Raw genomic sequence first — 16,677 nt, 5'->3', positions numbered from 1 at the left:
TAATAAAAAATTCCAGTTGTTAACTCTAAGTTTGCTGTTGCTCATTAATTTCCACATCAGAATTTTGACGAATCTTCTGGTTCCTGTGTCATTTATTTTTGTACACAATTTGGAGACTAGACATAATGGGTAATAGAGGAAACCAAGGAAAAACAAAAACGGCACCTTAAAAAAAAGTTTTTCTTACTGCACAGTGGCAAGAATTTAATGTACACTAAGAAATGTTATTGAGAGTTGAATATTCTCTCGATACATGGAAAGTGTTGCAAATTTACTGCGCTGTTCTTTACAGAGTGGAAAGTCCTCCGTTACACAAATAACTTTTCTATTCTGTTCTGTAAATATTTGATTTCAAGGGCTCTTGCATTGATTAGATTCCTCCTAGGAAAGACTGCAGACATTACAAAGAGGACAGTTTGGGGACACTTGCAATCTTCTTGGCTTCATGTATTACAGAAACACTATATATCAGTCTGCCTTTGCAAATGGAAATCTCCCCACTATCAGATTTCCAAATTACAAAAAAAGAATAAAACTAAAGCTGGAAATAACAATGTAAGAAAATGTATTTATCATCATAACTTAACTACTACAAATGAAAAAGAAAAGGAATAGCAGTTCTTGAATCTGGGGACCTGATTTAAAGTGCACCACTAGCATTTACTTTTAATACTAAATGACATCTCTGAAATTTATCTCTTACCTATAGACTGTTGCACACTAAGGAATTTCATGAGCCAGTGGACCAAGCACTTAGCTGGTGTAAAAGGATGTAAAGGCTCCATTAGTTTCAAGTAATCTACACCAATTATAATGTGATAATCTGTAGTGATGTTTTCAACAAGAAAATGAGTTACTTGTCTCTGAAAGGTTGTAAGGATTCACCTGCCAGTTTTTCACAGCAGACTTCCTGACAAGCCCACATTGCCATCTCCCTTAGACAATGACAATCTAAATTGCATAATCTTTGTTACTATATGAAGATAATTTTAATTATTGCTATTGTTTTGCTGCACAGTTACTGTGTGCATATTCCTCTACAATGGCATCTTTTACTGAGATCTAAAATGCAAATACTTTCATGGGGTGAACATGATATCATATCTAAAATATGTTGTGATCTTCTAACTCCATTTTCTTGACACATTTTAAAATCTAGCAAGTTACTGCAATATTACTTTTACAGCCTATTCAACAGAATCCCTTCCTTCACATTTACTTGAGTTATTGAAGGCTACACGTTAAGAACAGTTACACACATTAGAGCTCCCTTTACCTCAAAGGAAAACCAAATGCCTCCCACAAGTTCTCCTGCCATTAACAGGCCTTTCAAGTGCCTGTAGAAATGGGTTTGTCTGGTAAGACTTAGCATATTGCAGTGACATAAATGCTGGAAAGAAGGTTTCTAGTCAGTCTGGAAATTGCTGCTTTTTCCCTTTCCATCAGTAGCAAGTAAGTCAAAGCAGAGATACCACACCCCACTTCAAACATGACATCTTCTAGTTAAAGGAGATAGAACACCGGTGCCCATCCCATATTTGTAACAGCGAAATAAAGAACTCTAAAATATTTCTTTGAGATCTACTTATTGTTCGAAGAATAGGAATCAATGCATTTGCAGTAGTCCAAAAAAGGTTTCAACACCACCATAAAAACAAGACAATCTCTTATCACAACACAGAACAACTTTTGTTAATGTTATTTTTACTCTTTTACTCACGTGGTACAAAGCAGTTTCTGGTCCAGGTGTGCCCATGACTTCTTGTCTCAGTGAGTCCATTTGTAAACTAGGCAACAGAGAGTAATGACTTGGACTGCTACTCTTGTCTCCTTTCTTTTTGGACTTTTTCCCAGTATCCTTTTTGCTATTCCTCTGAAACATGTAGTCTTCTTGACCTATTTTCTCATTGCTCATATAGCGAAGCAATGAATTTTCTGTTAAAATAAAGGTAATGCAAAACATCATTGTGAATTGTTCGATGTATGTTAATCCTGCTTCCAAAATATATAATATTCTTGCTAAGAGCTATTGTGAACTTTAACTCTCCAAGAGTATTTCATTACATAACCCATTTGCTTCTTTGGTCTGGATATAATATGAAAGCAATCTTTTGGTAGGGAAAACTACTAATTCTTGCTGTTTTCTGGTATTTTTGACAATAAAAGGAACAGAATATAAAAGAAGCCCCACATCAACAAATTATGTCTTGAAATCTTCAAAAACTGAACAATGATACACTTATGATCATTTCTGTAATCTTTTTTTCCCAACAATTTCCTAATGAATACAAATAATTGTGGTGTCATACATTTAATACCTATTTGCTTTGAACATTCATTTGAGATCCTTTACCATATCATGGATACATTCCCTCAATACTTTTCCAGCATCTACCAGCTTATAGCTGAGGGACACCCTGAGAGAGAAACAATGTTTGCAAATTTAGGAAGCCTCAGCAGATTTGTCTTTCACGAACTTGTCTGGTCTTTCCTTGTACTAATATGAACTTTTAGTACCCACAACCTCCTGGGGCAAGAGGTTCCTTAGCTTTAACCCAAACTGCATGAGAAGCCAGCTCTTTTTTTTTTTTAACCAGCACTCAACAGAGGCATTTGATGTCTTTTGGGTCTTGTTTCAGAAAAAAAACAGTGACAAATCTATTTCCTTACTTCATTCCACACAAGATTTTATAAGCCTTTATTATGTCAAGCCTAAATTCTCCCAAACTGATGATGGCCAGCCTACTGAATTGACTCTGGTTTGGAAGTCCATATATCTGATCACTTCTGTAGTCTCCTAAACCTTCTTCAATTCTACTGCATATTTCTTAAAGAGATGAAGAGACCAGAACTGCACACATACCCAGTAGGAGCAAGAACTTACACAGCAGAAGAACACTTCTTTATTTGTCTTGTATTCTTTTCCTAATAATTCCTAACACTGCTTCATTTTTTGATGCCTACTAAATGTTTAGTTAATATTGTTATTGAAATATCTATCATTACTGTAACATCTTGTTCCTAGGTGATAAGAGCCATCTCAGAGGCTATAATTTTGTATGTGAAGTTACATATCTGAGCCTTGAAAAAAATTATTCTCAATGATTTTGAGGTGAATCCCACGCTGCTCTAAAATGTTTTGCATCCAAAAAGAACTCATGAAGACAGAGAAATGTGATATATAATTCTCATTTAAGAATAGTAATATTTAGCAGTAATACCTATACATTTGTGGTCTAGTATTACAAAATAAGGAGCATTTCTGAAATGGACTGGATAATACAGCTGAATCAATGAAATGCCAATATAAAGTTAAGCCAAATAGCAGGGCTTTGCCATCATGATTTTCTTTTGCCTGGCTGAGCAACTTTCTTAATCCTCAAAAAAGGCTCTGCAAAAAATTAAGTATACGTATGAAAGAACCTCAAACAGGTTCACAAAAATATATATCTAAGCAAGCAGCAAAATGACATTGAAATATATGGCTGAAAGCATGATTAAAGCCATAATGCCTTGTAAAAGACGTGTGTTCCGATCACTTACCTCTCCTACTATCTCTTTTTATTTTATTGGGGTCTTCATAATCCCCCACCCAGTTATATTCTACTGGCATAGAAATAGGCCTTAGTTTCCCTGGAAACAGAGGAAAAAATTGAGATCATGCACCATAAGGCAGTATTAAACTAACATACTTTAGAAGAAGAACAAATCATGCGCTAAGCTGCTATTCTACAGGGTTGCTTATGAAAGAGCATCCAGGATCACCTCTGAACAAGAGGTTAAGATAGGAGTTCTATTTTCTTTAGCAGACAAGAAGCAGCTAAGTATTTAATGGATTTTTTTTAAGTTTAGAAAATAAATCCAGCGCCCTACAAAATGTCTGGGTTTGGCAAATGCAATCAAATTACTTTAGTTTTCACTGAACAGTATCTGTTTATAATTCTGGAAGCCCCTGGCACACGCATGGACAGAATATGTTTTAAAGCATTTGTGAATTGTTGGTAACAGCGTGTCCACATTACTAAAGTACCTTCACAAAGAGCATCTTTGCTGGTGGGCTTAAAAAGATCCATCAGTAACTGAGTAAGAAAAGAAGCAGAAAAACTGTACATGTAATTTCTTTCGTAGCATTTAATCCACCAAAAGCAAAGTACATTGCTAGTGGTAAATTCACTTCCATTTCAGACAGCAAGAGACAGAAAAGCTTAAGACTATTATATCTTTTAAATTTTTATTTGGAAGCTGCTGAATTGATTTTTAAAAAATGCTGTGAACTATGATTTCTGCTTAAGGATTCTACAAATATAGTTGGAAATTCAGTGAAAGTGTGCTATGTGGGGTTATTTAAAGCGGTCTGAAGTTTTTAGCAAGTTAAATAGTATATTGAAACAAAACACAGAATAGCATAGCATACGGCACAAAATCTGGCAGACTGAAAACAAAATGTTTTCACAAGAAGGTCAGCCCTTGCTCTTTTTGAATAGATTTACTGGTCACAAAACCAAAAAGTGGGAAAATAATTTGTTTTTAGAAGTAGCAGAACTTGAAGTAAAAACTTCAGAATTCTTGTTAATTATTTTAGTAGAAAACCCCTACATAAAGGTGATCCTTTCTTTATTCCACATTTTGGAGGTTAAATCCATGATACGCTGAAAAAGAAAGATGTGTTTATAGTGAAAGCAAATATTCAAACATGTCTTGTTGACCTACTGAAGTATGGCATCCATGGGAAATACACCAATACCATGCAGGCAGCATAATGGCAAAAAGTTGTACTGTCTGTACTTGTGTCAGGAAACACAACATATATATTTAACTTCTTATTTATCATTTATTTTACTATTTATGGACACATATTTAAGTCTGATTGAAGCCAGCAAGATTTAGAGCACACAGTTAAGAAGTCATTTCCTGAGCGGGGATGTATTTGGCTCACGTTTACTTGATCAGAACTTTCAATGTTTACTTTTTCTAGAATACAACTTTTTCTTCGTGAGGCTGAACTTATTGAAAGGATCTGCACACTTAAAACCAAAAGTAATAAAATCATGTAAGTCTGAAAGTTATGAAAAGGTATGGACATAACAAACTTTCCACAAAATCTTGAGCTGTTCAAAGTGCACATTTTATTATTTTTTTTAATCTGGCAGCAAAACTGCAATGACCAAATTTTTATCTTTCCTCAAATTCAAGTTTCAGTTGCCTGCTACCTCTGCTAATCTCCTTCTTGTAAACCCCCATGGATTCCCAAAACCTGTTTTCCCTGGTGACTGAACTCAGGAAAATGTCTTCCTTTGGATGTTAACAGAAGCTTTCCGAGGCCAATTAGCAACAATTATACAACAGTTGGAAACCAGTAAGAACATGAAAGAGAAATCTCTTTGTTAACATTGTCAAAAAAATGTCAAAAGATTCCAATAAAGAAATTGTGGAGGGCCCTATTAACCTCTCATGAAGGAGGACTGAGAAATACTTTTTAAAAAATTAACACCACCACATAATTAATGAAGAGTACATGTTGAGAATTATTGAGAATTATTTCTCGAGGCCTTGGGACTTTGTTTGACCTTTTTTAATGGGTCACCATAAGCCAGAAAAGTGTTATTGTCGTTTTCCAGATTTCTGTGAAATCCTAAGGTCATGTCTGGCCAACAATGTTATGCTAACAAATGCTGTGTGGGAAACTTTAGAATTTAATGCTGAAATAGTAATATTTTTAGAAAACACACTTAAATGAAAATGGACTCGATGGTGTGAATTCATTTAAAAAGAAGTGAGATCAAAAGTGAAAGGCTGTATAACAAATGTGTTAAATAATGACTGATTTTCAGTGCGGTCTTTGATCCATGTATTTATAACCCTTTCTGCTAATAGAAAAAAAGGCTAAAAAAGCTACCCTGTTACACAATAATGGACTCAGTAGTCCTTGAAGAAGAAAGGTATTCCTCTTCACTCTAAACCACTAATATTAAAATTTAACATCTGGAACACAGAGTACATCTTTTTTAATGGAAATGACTGCATCCACCAATTGTAATAGTGGGAATATTGGAGTAATAAAATTGATATATCCACTTTGAAAACTTAGCAGTTATTTCGTACACTGTGGGCACGGTTAGAAAACACCTGAAAAAACTTTGAAATCAATAGGATACTGAGGATTTTGCAGCACGATTGTGTAGTTGTATAGAAAGGATGCATTTTTATAAAATGCATCCTTTAATGTTGTGCAAGCACATCACTCCAGGTCCTGAGGATACTTTATGCAGCTCATGCTCACAAGTGATTTTGGAGCTTGGCTGCATGATGCACTAAATTTATGCTTTGTCATAAATTAAATGTGTCGTCTTCTTAAAGGGATATGATTTCTTATCATATCATATCTTATCTTAACATAAAGGTCTGAGGAACAAAAACCCTCATCAGAAATTGTTTCTGAATTCTCACCCTAAATAAGTCAAAATCCAAGACGTGGAAGCAGCATGAATACACCTGTGTTTTTACATGCAAAATTCTTTCTTAGACAACATATGACCTCAAATAAAGAGAAACTGCTATATATAGGAAGTAATGACTTCCCATATAGGAAGTTACAGGGAGTTAGTACAGCTTTCTATCATTGGTCATGCTTCATTTTTGTGACTAAAGAAAAATTAAAGACTTTTAGACCATAGTGCAGCATGAAAACAGCATGTTCGTCTCTTGGTAAATCTGAAATGTTTTTGATCTTTAAAACTATTATACTTGGGTAAATTTTTCTAATGCTGAATTCCTAAAACTATGCAAGTCTTGCACTTATACTGGGAGAACAATTCCATCCTGTATTTTTATTAAAAATATATAGGTTTCTGCCAGTTTATTTGTTTGCTTGTTTTTAATGAAATTATACTGAAGTGTAATCTGGAAGATTAAACTGATAACAAAATTATAGAATTTATATTCAGAAAAATCAGCAATATAAAACTGGACTTGCCCTCCCTATCATAATAAGTAATTATTTTTTTCTTGCACAGAATAAGCTCTTAGGTTGAAATTGGACTACAGTAGCACAGAATTCTTAGCAAAATCAATGGCCACTAAAAATATTTTCACAGTTAAAAATAAAGCAGATGCATGAAAATCCTAAAATCAACAAATGGTGATTATCCTTATTAGATCAATGTCATACCATATGTTGGTGTGCTCTCTCTCCTTCCAGGACCACTTGTTCTTCCTTTATCATATTCATAGCAGTACAAAACTGCATCTTCTTCAACCACGTTAAAGCGTTTCCGATATTCTTGGTCAAGAAATGAGTTTGGAGATTCAGATCCCGTATGAACCGGCTTGCCCACTATATGTCTGCCAACATCATCACAAGGGAGATTTCCCTTTTCATCCCTTTAGTAAACAAGAGAGGTTTTTTAATATATTGGAATAAGACACTGTTATTTTTTCTTTACTGTGAATATTTCAATAAACATGGGAATATGTCAATATTTTATACAAGCTGGTAACAGATGCCATCAACCAACACCAGGATCACACATCATACATGCATATGTATGCTTATATGTGCCAGTTACCTCACACATCTTTGTTTATTGAATGTTTTGGCAGACTGTATTCATCTTATTGTTTTTTCTTGAAAAGAATTATAGAAATAAAGCTGATGTGCAGCTACTTTTTTTTTTCTTCTTCTTTATTTCTACCTAGCATTTTGTGATTTAGGGCAGAGAAATAATGTTGAGCTTACTTTTTTATACTTGCATCTTTAAATGCATCAGATAGTTGCATTTGCATCAGTGGCTATATGGCAAGAATGGACAAATTCAATCTGGTTCCTTATAAACTAACCTCAGAGCAAGAAGAACCAGGGACCGATGATGTATAGACATTTGACATAGTCTTGCACAACCACTGCAGGCCTAGAAGTTGTATAGGTACATCCATGCAGCACCAAATACAGTGTGTAGCACCTGATCATGAGCTGCTGCCCCAGGACAGCAATCCTCTGCGAGGCATGCACTTTGGAGTTTCTGCAGAGATCCCCAGGAAGATTGCTTTTTCCTTGCCCACACCCCAACCCACTCTCTCAAAATGCAAACTGCTCAAAGGCAGCAAAGAAGAGAGCAAGCTGTGCTTGCAGTAGGAGCTCTCTCCTTGCACTAGATGAAGCAGGGCTCAGTAAACCCACTGGTAGGACTGTGCCTGGACATGGCTGCAAAAGACACAATCAGTCAGTAGTTTCTGGGCAGCAAAACGCATGGGAGGCAGCCAAGAGAGAAGCTGGGTCCTCATGCCCTTGCTGGAGAGCTTCTGCCCCTCCGGATTGCCAAGTGAGTTCCAAGCTGGCCAATGTACTGACCCACGCTTCGCTTGGCAGCCTGAGACTCCATCCGAGGACAAAGCAAAGCCTCCTCATGGGATCCAGGCAGCCAAGGAGGATGAGAAAGGGCCATCCTGCCTTGGCTGCACCAGCGCAGCAGCACTAACACTGACCACTATGCTGGCTTTGCCAGGCTCCTTTCCAGGAGCAGGGATGGTGTTGGCTTATCAAGGGGGGATGGTGCAGCCCCACCGGGGCTGTGAGCTCATCTCCAGTCACAGAAAGACTTTTCGTGGTGACAGTCCTGGGAGACCACGGCAGGTAACACAATGGAGACTGACATAAACCAGCCAGATGTTAATTGGAGCTGCAGCTACCATCAGGGGCTGCCACAAGGAAGCCTCCATGATAAAGAAGGCAGCCTGAGCTGGAGCCTGAGCTCTTCACTGTGAGCACGGAGAGAAGTGTGGAGCCACAAGGCAAACATCCTTCGCCACAGCCCTCTGGAAATGAGGACTTCAGTTCTCACTCCCAAAAGCATTTGACAAATTTGAGTATGCACTAACTTATGACCAGCACTTCTAAGGAACCAGCACATGGAAAGTGTCAGTCCCTCTTTCTCATGCCATCATCTCTACTATCTTTTGGCACTGTCACCAAGGCAGCACAGCTTCAGGGGTTTGCAATTTACATCCAAATATCAAGTCCCTTACTCTATTCCCATAACAAAAGGAGGGTTTATTTGTTTTTTTTCTCTTGGAACGGCAACAACAAACTGAAAAACAGATGCTGAACAGTTTGATGATACTGGAAATAAAGACATGCTTAAATATAGTTAATCGTGGCCAAAAAAACCCCTGATCAATACCAAAACAGATTATTCAGAAACACTGTACACTATGTGACAGGTTTGTGAAATGAAGTGTAGTCCATTAGGATTAAACTGATAAAAAAAATTCAAATGTACATAGCTTAATCCGTCTGAAAGATTACAGCTTGTACTAATATGTATTATAAGATTTAATCACAATTGGTCCAAACTACTGCAGTCACTATTTAGGGAATGCTATTAATAAATAATCAAAATGCATTTTGAATATCTCAGTTTCTAGAGCAGAACTCAAAAACTGCTGAGCAGTGAATATTCACTAAAAATACTTCAAAAAGAGGACGTATTTGTTATCAAATAAAACTATTCTTGTGGTGGTAAACATGATCACTGGCAGTACAAAGGCACTATTTGTTTTAAGGTAGTACAGTTTCGGTTTCAGAAGCAACAGGTCTTCACCATATAACTACTGCATTCAAAGAGGAACCTAAACCATGTTTTGGTTGGGGTTTCTTCTTGCAGCTTCTCTTTGCTAATGCATTCAAATTAATTAAGTACTTTGGTTTTTTTCTGTGGATTTTCTAAAACCATGTCCTTAAAATAGTTACATAGACATAACAAAATACTGTTATCAGAGAGATAAAAGACACATTCAATTTTTATGAACAATTCAAGTGTCATGACTCCAATGTTTTTAATTAGAAGAAAAACAAAATAGTGAACTAGACTATGTACTCTGTATCTTTGGCACTTTAAGACAGATATTAGAGTAACTGTTTTAGCAAGTCAACTACTTCATACGTCACATTTGAAATAAAAAAATTTCAATTGTTTTATTGAAACAGCAATATTTTTTTTTAAGAAATAAAAACCAAGCAAGGCAACAGACGAAGCAGGGGCGAGGGAGGAACATGGGACTCAGCTTATGGCTTCACAAAAGACTTGTGACATCATCTAAATCATGAAGTAGAAAGTCAACTCTTTTGCCCTGGAACATTTTTCATATCCCTGAAGAGTAAGAATTTATCGTAACTTCTCCTCACTTCTCCTCCTCACTAAAAAATTTAATTTGCCATATACCTCACTCTTGGATAACCCCTAGGGAAGTCTTGTCAGTATCAGGTCATGCATCTTATTAATTGGCTAGAAGAGTTACTGATAACAAAGTCGAAGAAAAACTCAGCTAACAGAAACTCAGGCACAAGAACGGTGATGCTGCCCTTACAACATTTCCAAGAAAGTTAACTAAAAGAAAATTTTAAAAATACATTGACTGGACGAATGATACCTGTGTCTAAGAATATAGAAGCTTTAAAAATACTGATTCCTCTTAAATACATTCCTAGACTTCTACGTAGCTACTATTTATAGGCCATAATTCTCTCAGAATTTTAGGAAAGTAACATCTGTGTACATTACGGAATTATACTGAATCATTTGAGGTCATGTAAGGGTAGGGTGATGCATGTGCAAGGAGGATCTGCTGCTTTTCTGGCTCAGCAAGCCCAGAGACCTGTGAGAGATGAAAATGCCTGTTCCAGGTGGCAGGTCAGAGTAGCAGATCTATTTGCAGGGAACAGGATGGTCACTGCAGAATCTAACAGACTGGCCACACTAAAACACAATCCTGAACTTTGCTCTAACACTATCAAATCAAATATATCTAAAAAAGAAAACATTATGGCAGAACAAAACAGTGCTCTTGTCGAAATTAAAAGTTTCTTGCCTTTATCTCAGCCTCCCTTGTCACATCATGGTTATTAGGCAAGGGCACAGATGCAAACTCTTTCCTAGCTATAGATTCAGGGTTTCAGATAATTTTTGCTCTTCTGAAGTAGGATGAAACTGTCACAGACAACAAATTATCTCATATTTGAGAAAACAGGGTATTGGATATTCTTTTCTAAAGACTACTTCCTGTTTTTCAGACAAGACACTGATTCACATCACTGTGGGTCTGATTCAGCGTATCTACCCTTAATAACCAGTTCACCTGCAAAACTAAGTATTATCACCTTAATCCCGCAGGGCAGGCTGAAAAATGGGTAGGAATAGAATAGTCAGTTACTTTACAAATATTTCTGAAGTTTACTTGTACCTGAAATGATCTTTTTTACCTTGGAACATAAGGTTCTGTCGGAGGAGGGGGTATGTAGAGATCCTGAAGAGCAGAGCTATCTCTTTTTGTAGGTGTGCTGATAGTGCTTGATGGTGTAGCAACACTGCTTGTAGGACTTCTAGGAATAAGAGGCTGGTTCAAAAGAGAGAGAGAAATAATCAAGCTTATCTTTACACATTTTTATTTGAAAAAGCTACAGACATTCTATAGTTCAGAAAGTTAAATAAATTAACAGTTCTAATGTTTTGTGTGCTTTTAAACCAACTGAAAAAGCACTCATACTAAGGAGACAGATCTATGAATGGACATGCATTGGGCTCTGATTACATTTTTTTCCCTTTTGCACAGCAAGATTATTGCCAGTGCCTATAAAACTTGTAATCAGTAGAGCCACTGGTGAAATCTTAATGAGCAAATATCATACACAATCCAGTGAATTCCTTAATTAAACTAACATTGTAAAGAAGTCTACTGTTTACAGTAAAAGGTGCATAAGTAGGCATTAAATTGAATGTCATCTCCCCCCATCTGCTCTACAGCCTCAGAATTAACTGTAAAAGTTTCAGTTTATGTCTGCAGATGCTGTAAAATCAGCTACTGTGTCCTCAGAGCACAGGCACTATGATAAAGAATAAGCTGGAGATTATTATTATTCTTCACTCCCCTGGGCACAGTCCTCACAAAATAACATTTACTCACAGGTTAATAAATTGTACCCTCCTTGCAGAACAATCATGAATTCTAGCTATCATTCTAGTTCAAATAGGGTCATTCCTCTTAATCACGTCTCTTTCTCTCTCATGAATTAGGCACCCCTTTTTCTTCCTCAATTTAACTATCTTGGGTACCTAAATAATGACCAACCATTTGAAGACTTTATTAAATCACTGCAAGGCTGGAAAGTATAGCAAGATTTTCTAACAGTGTCTCCAGAGATGCAGAAAAATGAAATGAGAATAAAACTTTGATTGCTTTAGTCTACTTAATAACATGTCTGCCTAATAACAAAAGTCTTATGTTGCTTGGCTTGTGTGATAGCTAAATTCCCACAGAAGAAAAGAAAAATGGCAAAAAGCCAAGTACAACGTTATCTTCATATACCCTAAAATTAATCTAATATTAAACAAATGCTGAGTTTTGCTTTGAGGAAGTTCTTTCCCCTCCATCTTTTCGAAGAAACAATTGTTGGGATTACCATTATGGGTTTGCCATACCTATAATTTCTGACTTAAATAGCTACTAGAGGATACAAATATTTCACATTGTATTTACCAATGTGTAGAAAGATCCTTCTGCCAGCAATATTAAGAATACTTTATGACAGACCAACAGAGCATTCCTGTGCAGAGTAATCAATTCTCATTTTCTAGATATCAATCTTGACACTGTAGCATTATGCCTATACTGCAGAAAACTCCAAGAGTCCAACAGCAGCACCGTTTTCAAAATGTTGGCCTTTCATAAGCTAGTGATGAGCCATTTGAATTTATGCTTATCAAGCAAAGCCCCTACCATTCAGTTACATTTTTTCAATCTGTATGTATGAATAATCCATGCCACCTAGGAAACCTCAGAGATCCTTTAACCAGTTCCTGCCTTGTTTTAGGAACACAGCTGTGTTAACTGTTATTTATCTCAAACACAATAAAACGTATGTTTAATATTTTCTTGTTAGAACCTTGCAAGCCCACCTTTAGAGAAACAGCTATAAAATGACAAAAGTTTTCTCTTTCTGAATGTTAGAAAACCATTTCCTGTAAAACTGTGATACTGCTAACTTCTTTCCTTGCTCATTTGAGTTAACGTGAGTGTTCTGTAGCCAGGCCAATAAAAGACTGCCAGTATTTACAGGAAGAGAGGGAGAAAGACACATACACAAAACCAGACAGGGAAAAGACTTTACAACCACTAAAAACAAGACAGAAGTCTGCAAAAATAAGAATAAATTTGGTGGTAAAACCGGGTAAAAAAAACCAAAACAAAACCAAACCTTAAAAAAAATTAATAATCCTCTTTCAGAGAAACAAAAATCTAATCTTTTAAACTTTCATCTTTGACACTGTAGCTGTAAACTTTCTTGAACCACTGACTAAAGCAACACCGGTTATTCGCTTTCTGATACTTCTAAGACAATTACATTTTGTGGCTTGCCAAGTACTTTGTAGAATTAATTTTCATTGTAAGCCAAAATAATCTTGTGACCTAGACCCTGTTTACACTTGTTAAGCCCAGGCTGTTGTTGTTCATGGCTCACACCGACAGGAGCACTGAGAGGAAGACAAGATTGATTTGCTCTTCCCTTTGAGGAATAAGACAGCCCTTTACCTGAATAAATAGGTAGACAAAAGGAAAGGGGAGACTAGACAGGCAATCAATAGGAGTTTATGATTTCTGTGACATAAGGAAAAGCAGGCTCCAGCGTTAACAGTAATCTGGACTTACAACAGGTTGATGAGCCCCTGGTGGTGCTGACCAGCTGCTGGAGGACACAGGTAAAGAATATGACTTCTGTTACAGCCTGGAATACCTGGGCTTAACTACTTAAATAATAATGATATGGGTGTAATTCCCAGAAAAATCCAATTTTGCTGAAGTCTGAGGATTCTATTCATTAATTTCACAATTCATCAGTGCCTGATAATACACAGCCTGGACATACAGTTTGGTTTGTCTTCCAGAATAGTTTGCTGGAAGATTTTGAAAATCATCAGTTGGGGTTAGTGCATCTTTGACAAATGTATATTTTGGTTCATCTTTTGGTTCAGGAAGGTGGTTAAAACACTGAGTACAATAGAAGAAATGATATACAGTCTACCACAGGAAAACAAAAGTTATCTAGCTACCTGAAGGTAAAAGGTTTCCCTCAAACTGACCCCATGTCAGACACCTTTAGAGGTGAAATTACAGTGTAATTAGCAAGAGTCTGAATGATTGTGGCATCAGTTAGATCTTCCCAGGGCACCTGGAAATCCCCAGGCGATAGAAAACTGTAATACAATCTAGTACAAGTGGAATCACAATCCTGTAGGATTGTCCCAAAACATCCTAGGATGTCTCATATCTTTTCCATATTTGCATCATATTGCCAAAGTCAACTCTCCAGTTCAGTTCCACAAAAACAGCAAAGCTGCATAACTGGAAAAAAAGCAGAAACCCAAATTTAAAAGTAGGTCACGACTTTTTAAAAGACATATATATTTATCACCACTTCACCAGATAAATCAGTAAGCTCTTTTGAAAGAACGGCTACATGGTAAAAGTATTCAAATGGTCCCTCCTTGTAGTAGCTCTATACATTGAGAGCATTGCTGTAACTACCACCTTGGGCTGGAGGAGTTCAGCTTTAATTTTATAAAGAATTAAAAGTCTTCAGGACTTCCTGGTTGAAAAGAGAGCCTTCAGAACATGGCCTGCTGGTAAGGTGCATCTACATGGCATTTTGCATTGTACTTTAGAGAGACCTCAAGCATTCAGATCAAGTCAATCTGTGCACCTGCAAGTAAATCAGCCAATAGAGCTCTCCAGTTCAATGGCAGCCACTCAATGGCCCATATGCAGGCACGCTCAACAGGAAAACCCATGGAACTCCATTCAAGTATTTCCGAATTGGACACCTTGGAGATCAATGTTATCACTGAGTTAATTATCTTCCAAGGACTGGAGCTTTTCCCTGCTTCAGTCCCTTTTGGTAGGCTGGCCAGGCCAAGTGGGATTACTGAAACAGCAATAAAACTAAAAAACTTTCAGGTCCAGAGAGTTAAATACTTCACCCATGGGAATAGATAAAGTTTAGAAGTTTCACATTAAAACTGGAATAGCCTCAAAAATGTCCCACAAAAGACCCTGCATCAGTGTTAACCCACAATGACAGACACAAAATCTGTATTTCAATACATTTTGGAGCACTATTTCTCAAACATTTTGGATGCAGAATTCTCCTTCAGGATCATTAGTCTTTATGGACCTTCTCCCAATTGTCAGTTGGCCAGGGAACAGATAACCAACCATCTTTACTTACAGTAACTCAGTTTCCCCAGCACAGGGAAATAAGAAGTCCCCATAAGCACTGCCTCATAGCGCAGAGACATATATTTCCCTCTCCTCCAGGAGCTGCTCTGCCCCTGGTTAGCTCTGCCCTGCAGTCCCTGCTTCCCTCTTGCTACCAGCACCTATTGCTGCTTTTCCCACCCCCAATCCTGAAGGAACTGAGAGGGTGCCCCCAGTAAGTCAGCTTATTATTTTTTGCCTTTTTTTTTTCTCTAAACAATGAATATAATTAATATTTAATAATATATTATATAAAATTCTTTTTAATGTTTTTAAAAACTCTTTGAACCTTTCATTAGCTCCCTTGGAAGCTGCAAAATATAGTTTGAGAAACATTGCTCCAGAAAAAGACGTACATTTTTTAAAAACATAAGCAAAACCAATACAAAAATTTAAGTGGTAATGTCTTCATACAGTATTTGAATCAATAAACAGATTTTACTGCTAATATATATATTTCATATTGGATCAAGGTCATGACAATTTATTGAACAGAATATTTCCAATAAAATAAACTTTTTATTAGACCAACCATAACATGAAGTAATGAAATGCTATAACTAATTCATACTCTGTAGGAAAACCCAGTCAGAATCCATTTTAACAGTGCTACAAAGATTGCCCAGCTCCCATGTAGTTAGAAGACGACTAAACAACTGAAGAGCCAACAAGTTGTTATTTTGTTGAAATTTAATGATTAAAAAGTGTAAGGTCATTAAGTCTAATCATAAATGATGAAAACAGAATATAACATTGTTTATGATGAAGGAGACAGTATAATAAAGGAAAAATAGGAAATGAAAATAATAAAAGCAGCATTTTCTCTCAAACCAAGGACTCCATTGTTATTGTTGCTGTTGCTTCTCAGCAGGCTGAAAAGCTGAATAGTTCATAATGCAGATACGATGCATATCATAGTGGAGATATGATGCATATCTGATCCAAAATAAAGACTGTTGAAAAAACTACAGATACTGAGCTGTTGGTGATTTTATAACAGTACAATTTAATCACATACAAAACAGTACAGTGAACTATTTTAAATATACAAAAAGTGACATTTAAATAAGCTTGGTTAAGAGGGTGACAGAGTGTTTAAGAGGTGTCAGAAGGTTTTTTTCCAAGTCAACACACAAGATGCAGCTGGCAGCTGGACCTGCCCCAGCCTCACCGATATCAGTAAGAGCCTTTTCACTGGTATCGGCAGGGTGTAGTCCAAATTAGCCAAAGTATGGCAACATGTTGCTCTACCAGTCCTTTTCTGTATTATAAAGAAACTGGATGAAGAGTCTTCCACCCTGTAGTCAAAGCCCAGTTTCTTTTGACTAATTAACAAAGCATTTTCCAGAAGGCACAGGAGGACTTTGCAGCTAG

General features: G+C 36.6%; 1 protein-coding gene across 1 annotated transcript in view; it reads right to left on the bottom strand.

Annotated features, from left to right (window-relative positions):
- Positions 1–16,677, bottom strand: part of CNKSR2 (connector enhancer of kinase suppressor of Ras 2) — a 183,876-nt gene that overhangs the window by 79,948 nt on the left and 87,251 nt on the right. The window contains exons 10-13 of the mRNA XM_014960185.1: positions 11,255–11,388; positions 7,169–7,380; positions 3,544–3,633; positions 1,721–1,935 (exon numbers count right to left, since the gene is read on the bottom strand). Of these exons, the coding sequence (XP_014815671.1) occupies positions 1,721–1,935; positions 3,544–3,633; positions 7,169–7,380; positions 11,255–11,388 (651 nt within the window). The remainder of the gene's footprint in view (positions 1–1,720; positions 1,936–3,543; positions 3,634–7,168; positions 7,381–11,254; positions 11,389–16,677) is intronic.

Source organism: Calidris pugnax, unplaced genomic scaffold (assembly GCF_001431845.1).
Source record: "Calidris pugnax isolate Ruff unplaced genomic scaffold, ASM143184v1 scaffold188, whole genome shotgun sequence".
Classification (NCBI taxonomy): domain Eukaryota; kingdom Metazoa; phylum Chordata; class Aves; order Charadriiformes; family Scolopacidae; genus Calidris; species Calidris pugnax.
This window is presented reverse-complemented; position numbering and strand designations above follow the sequence as displayed.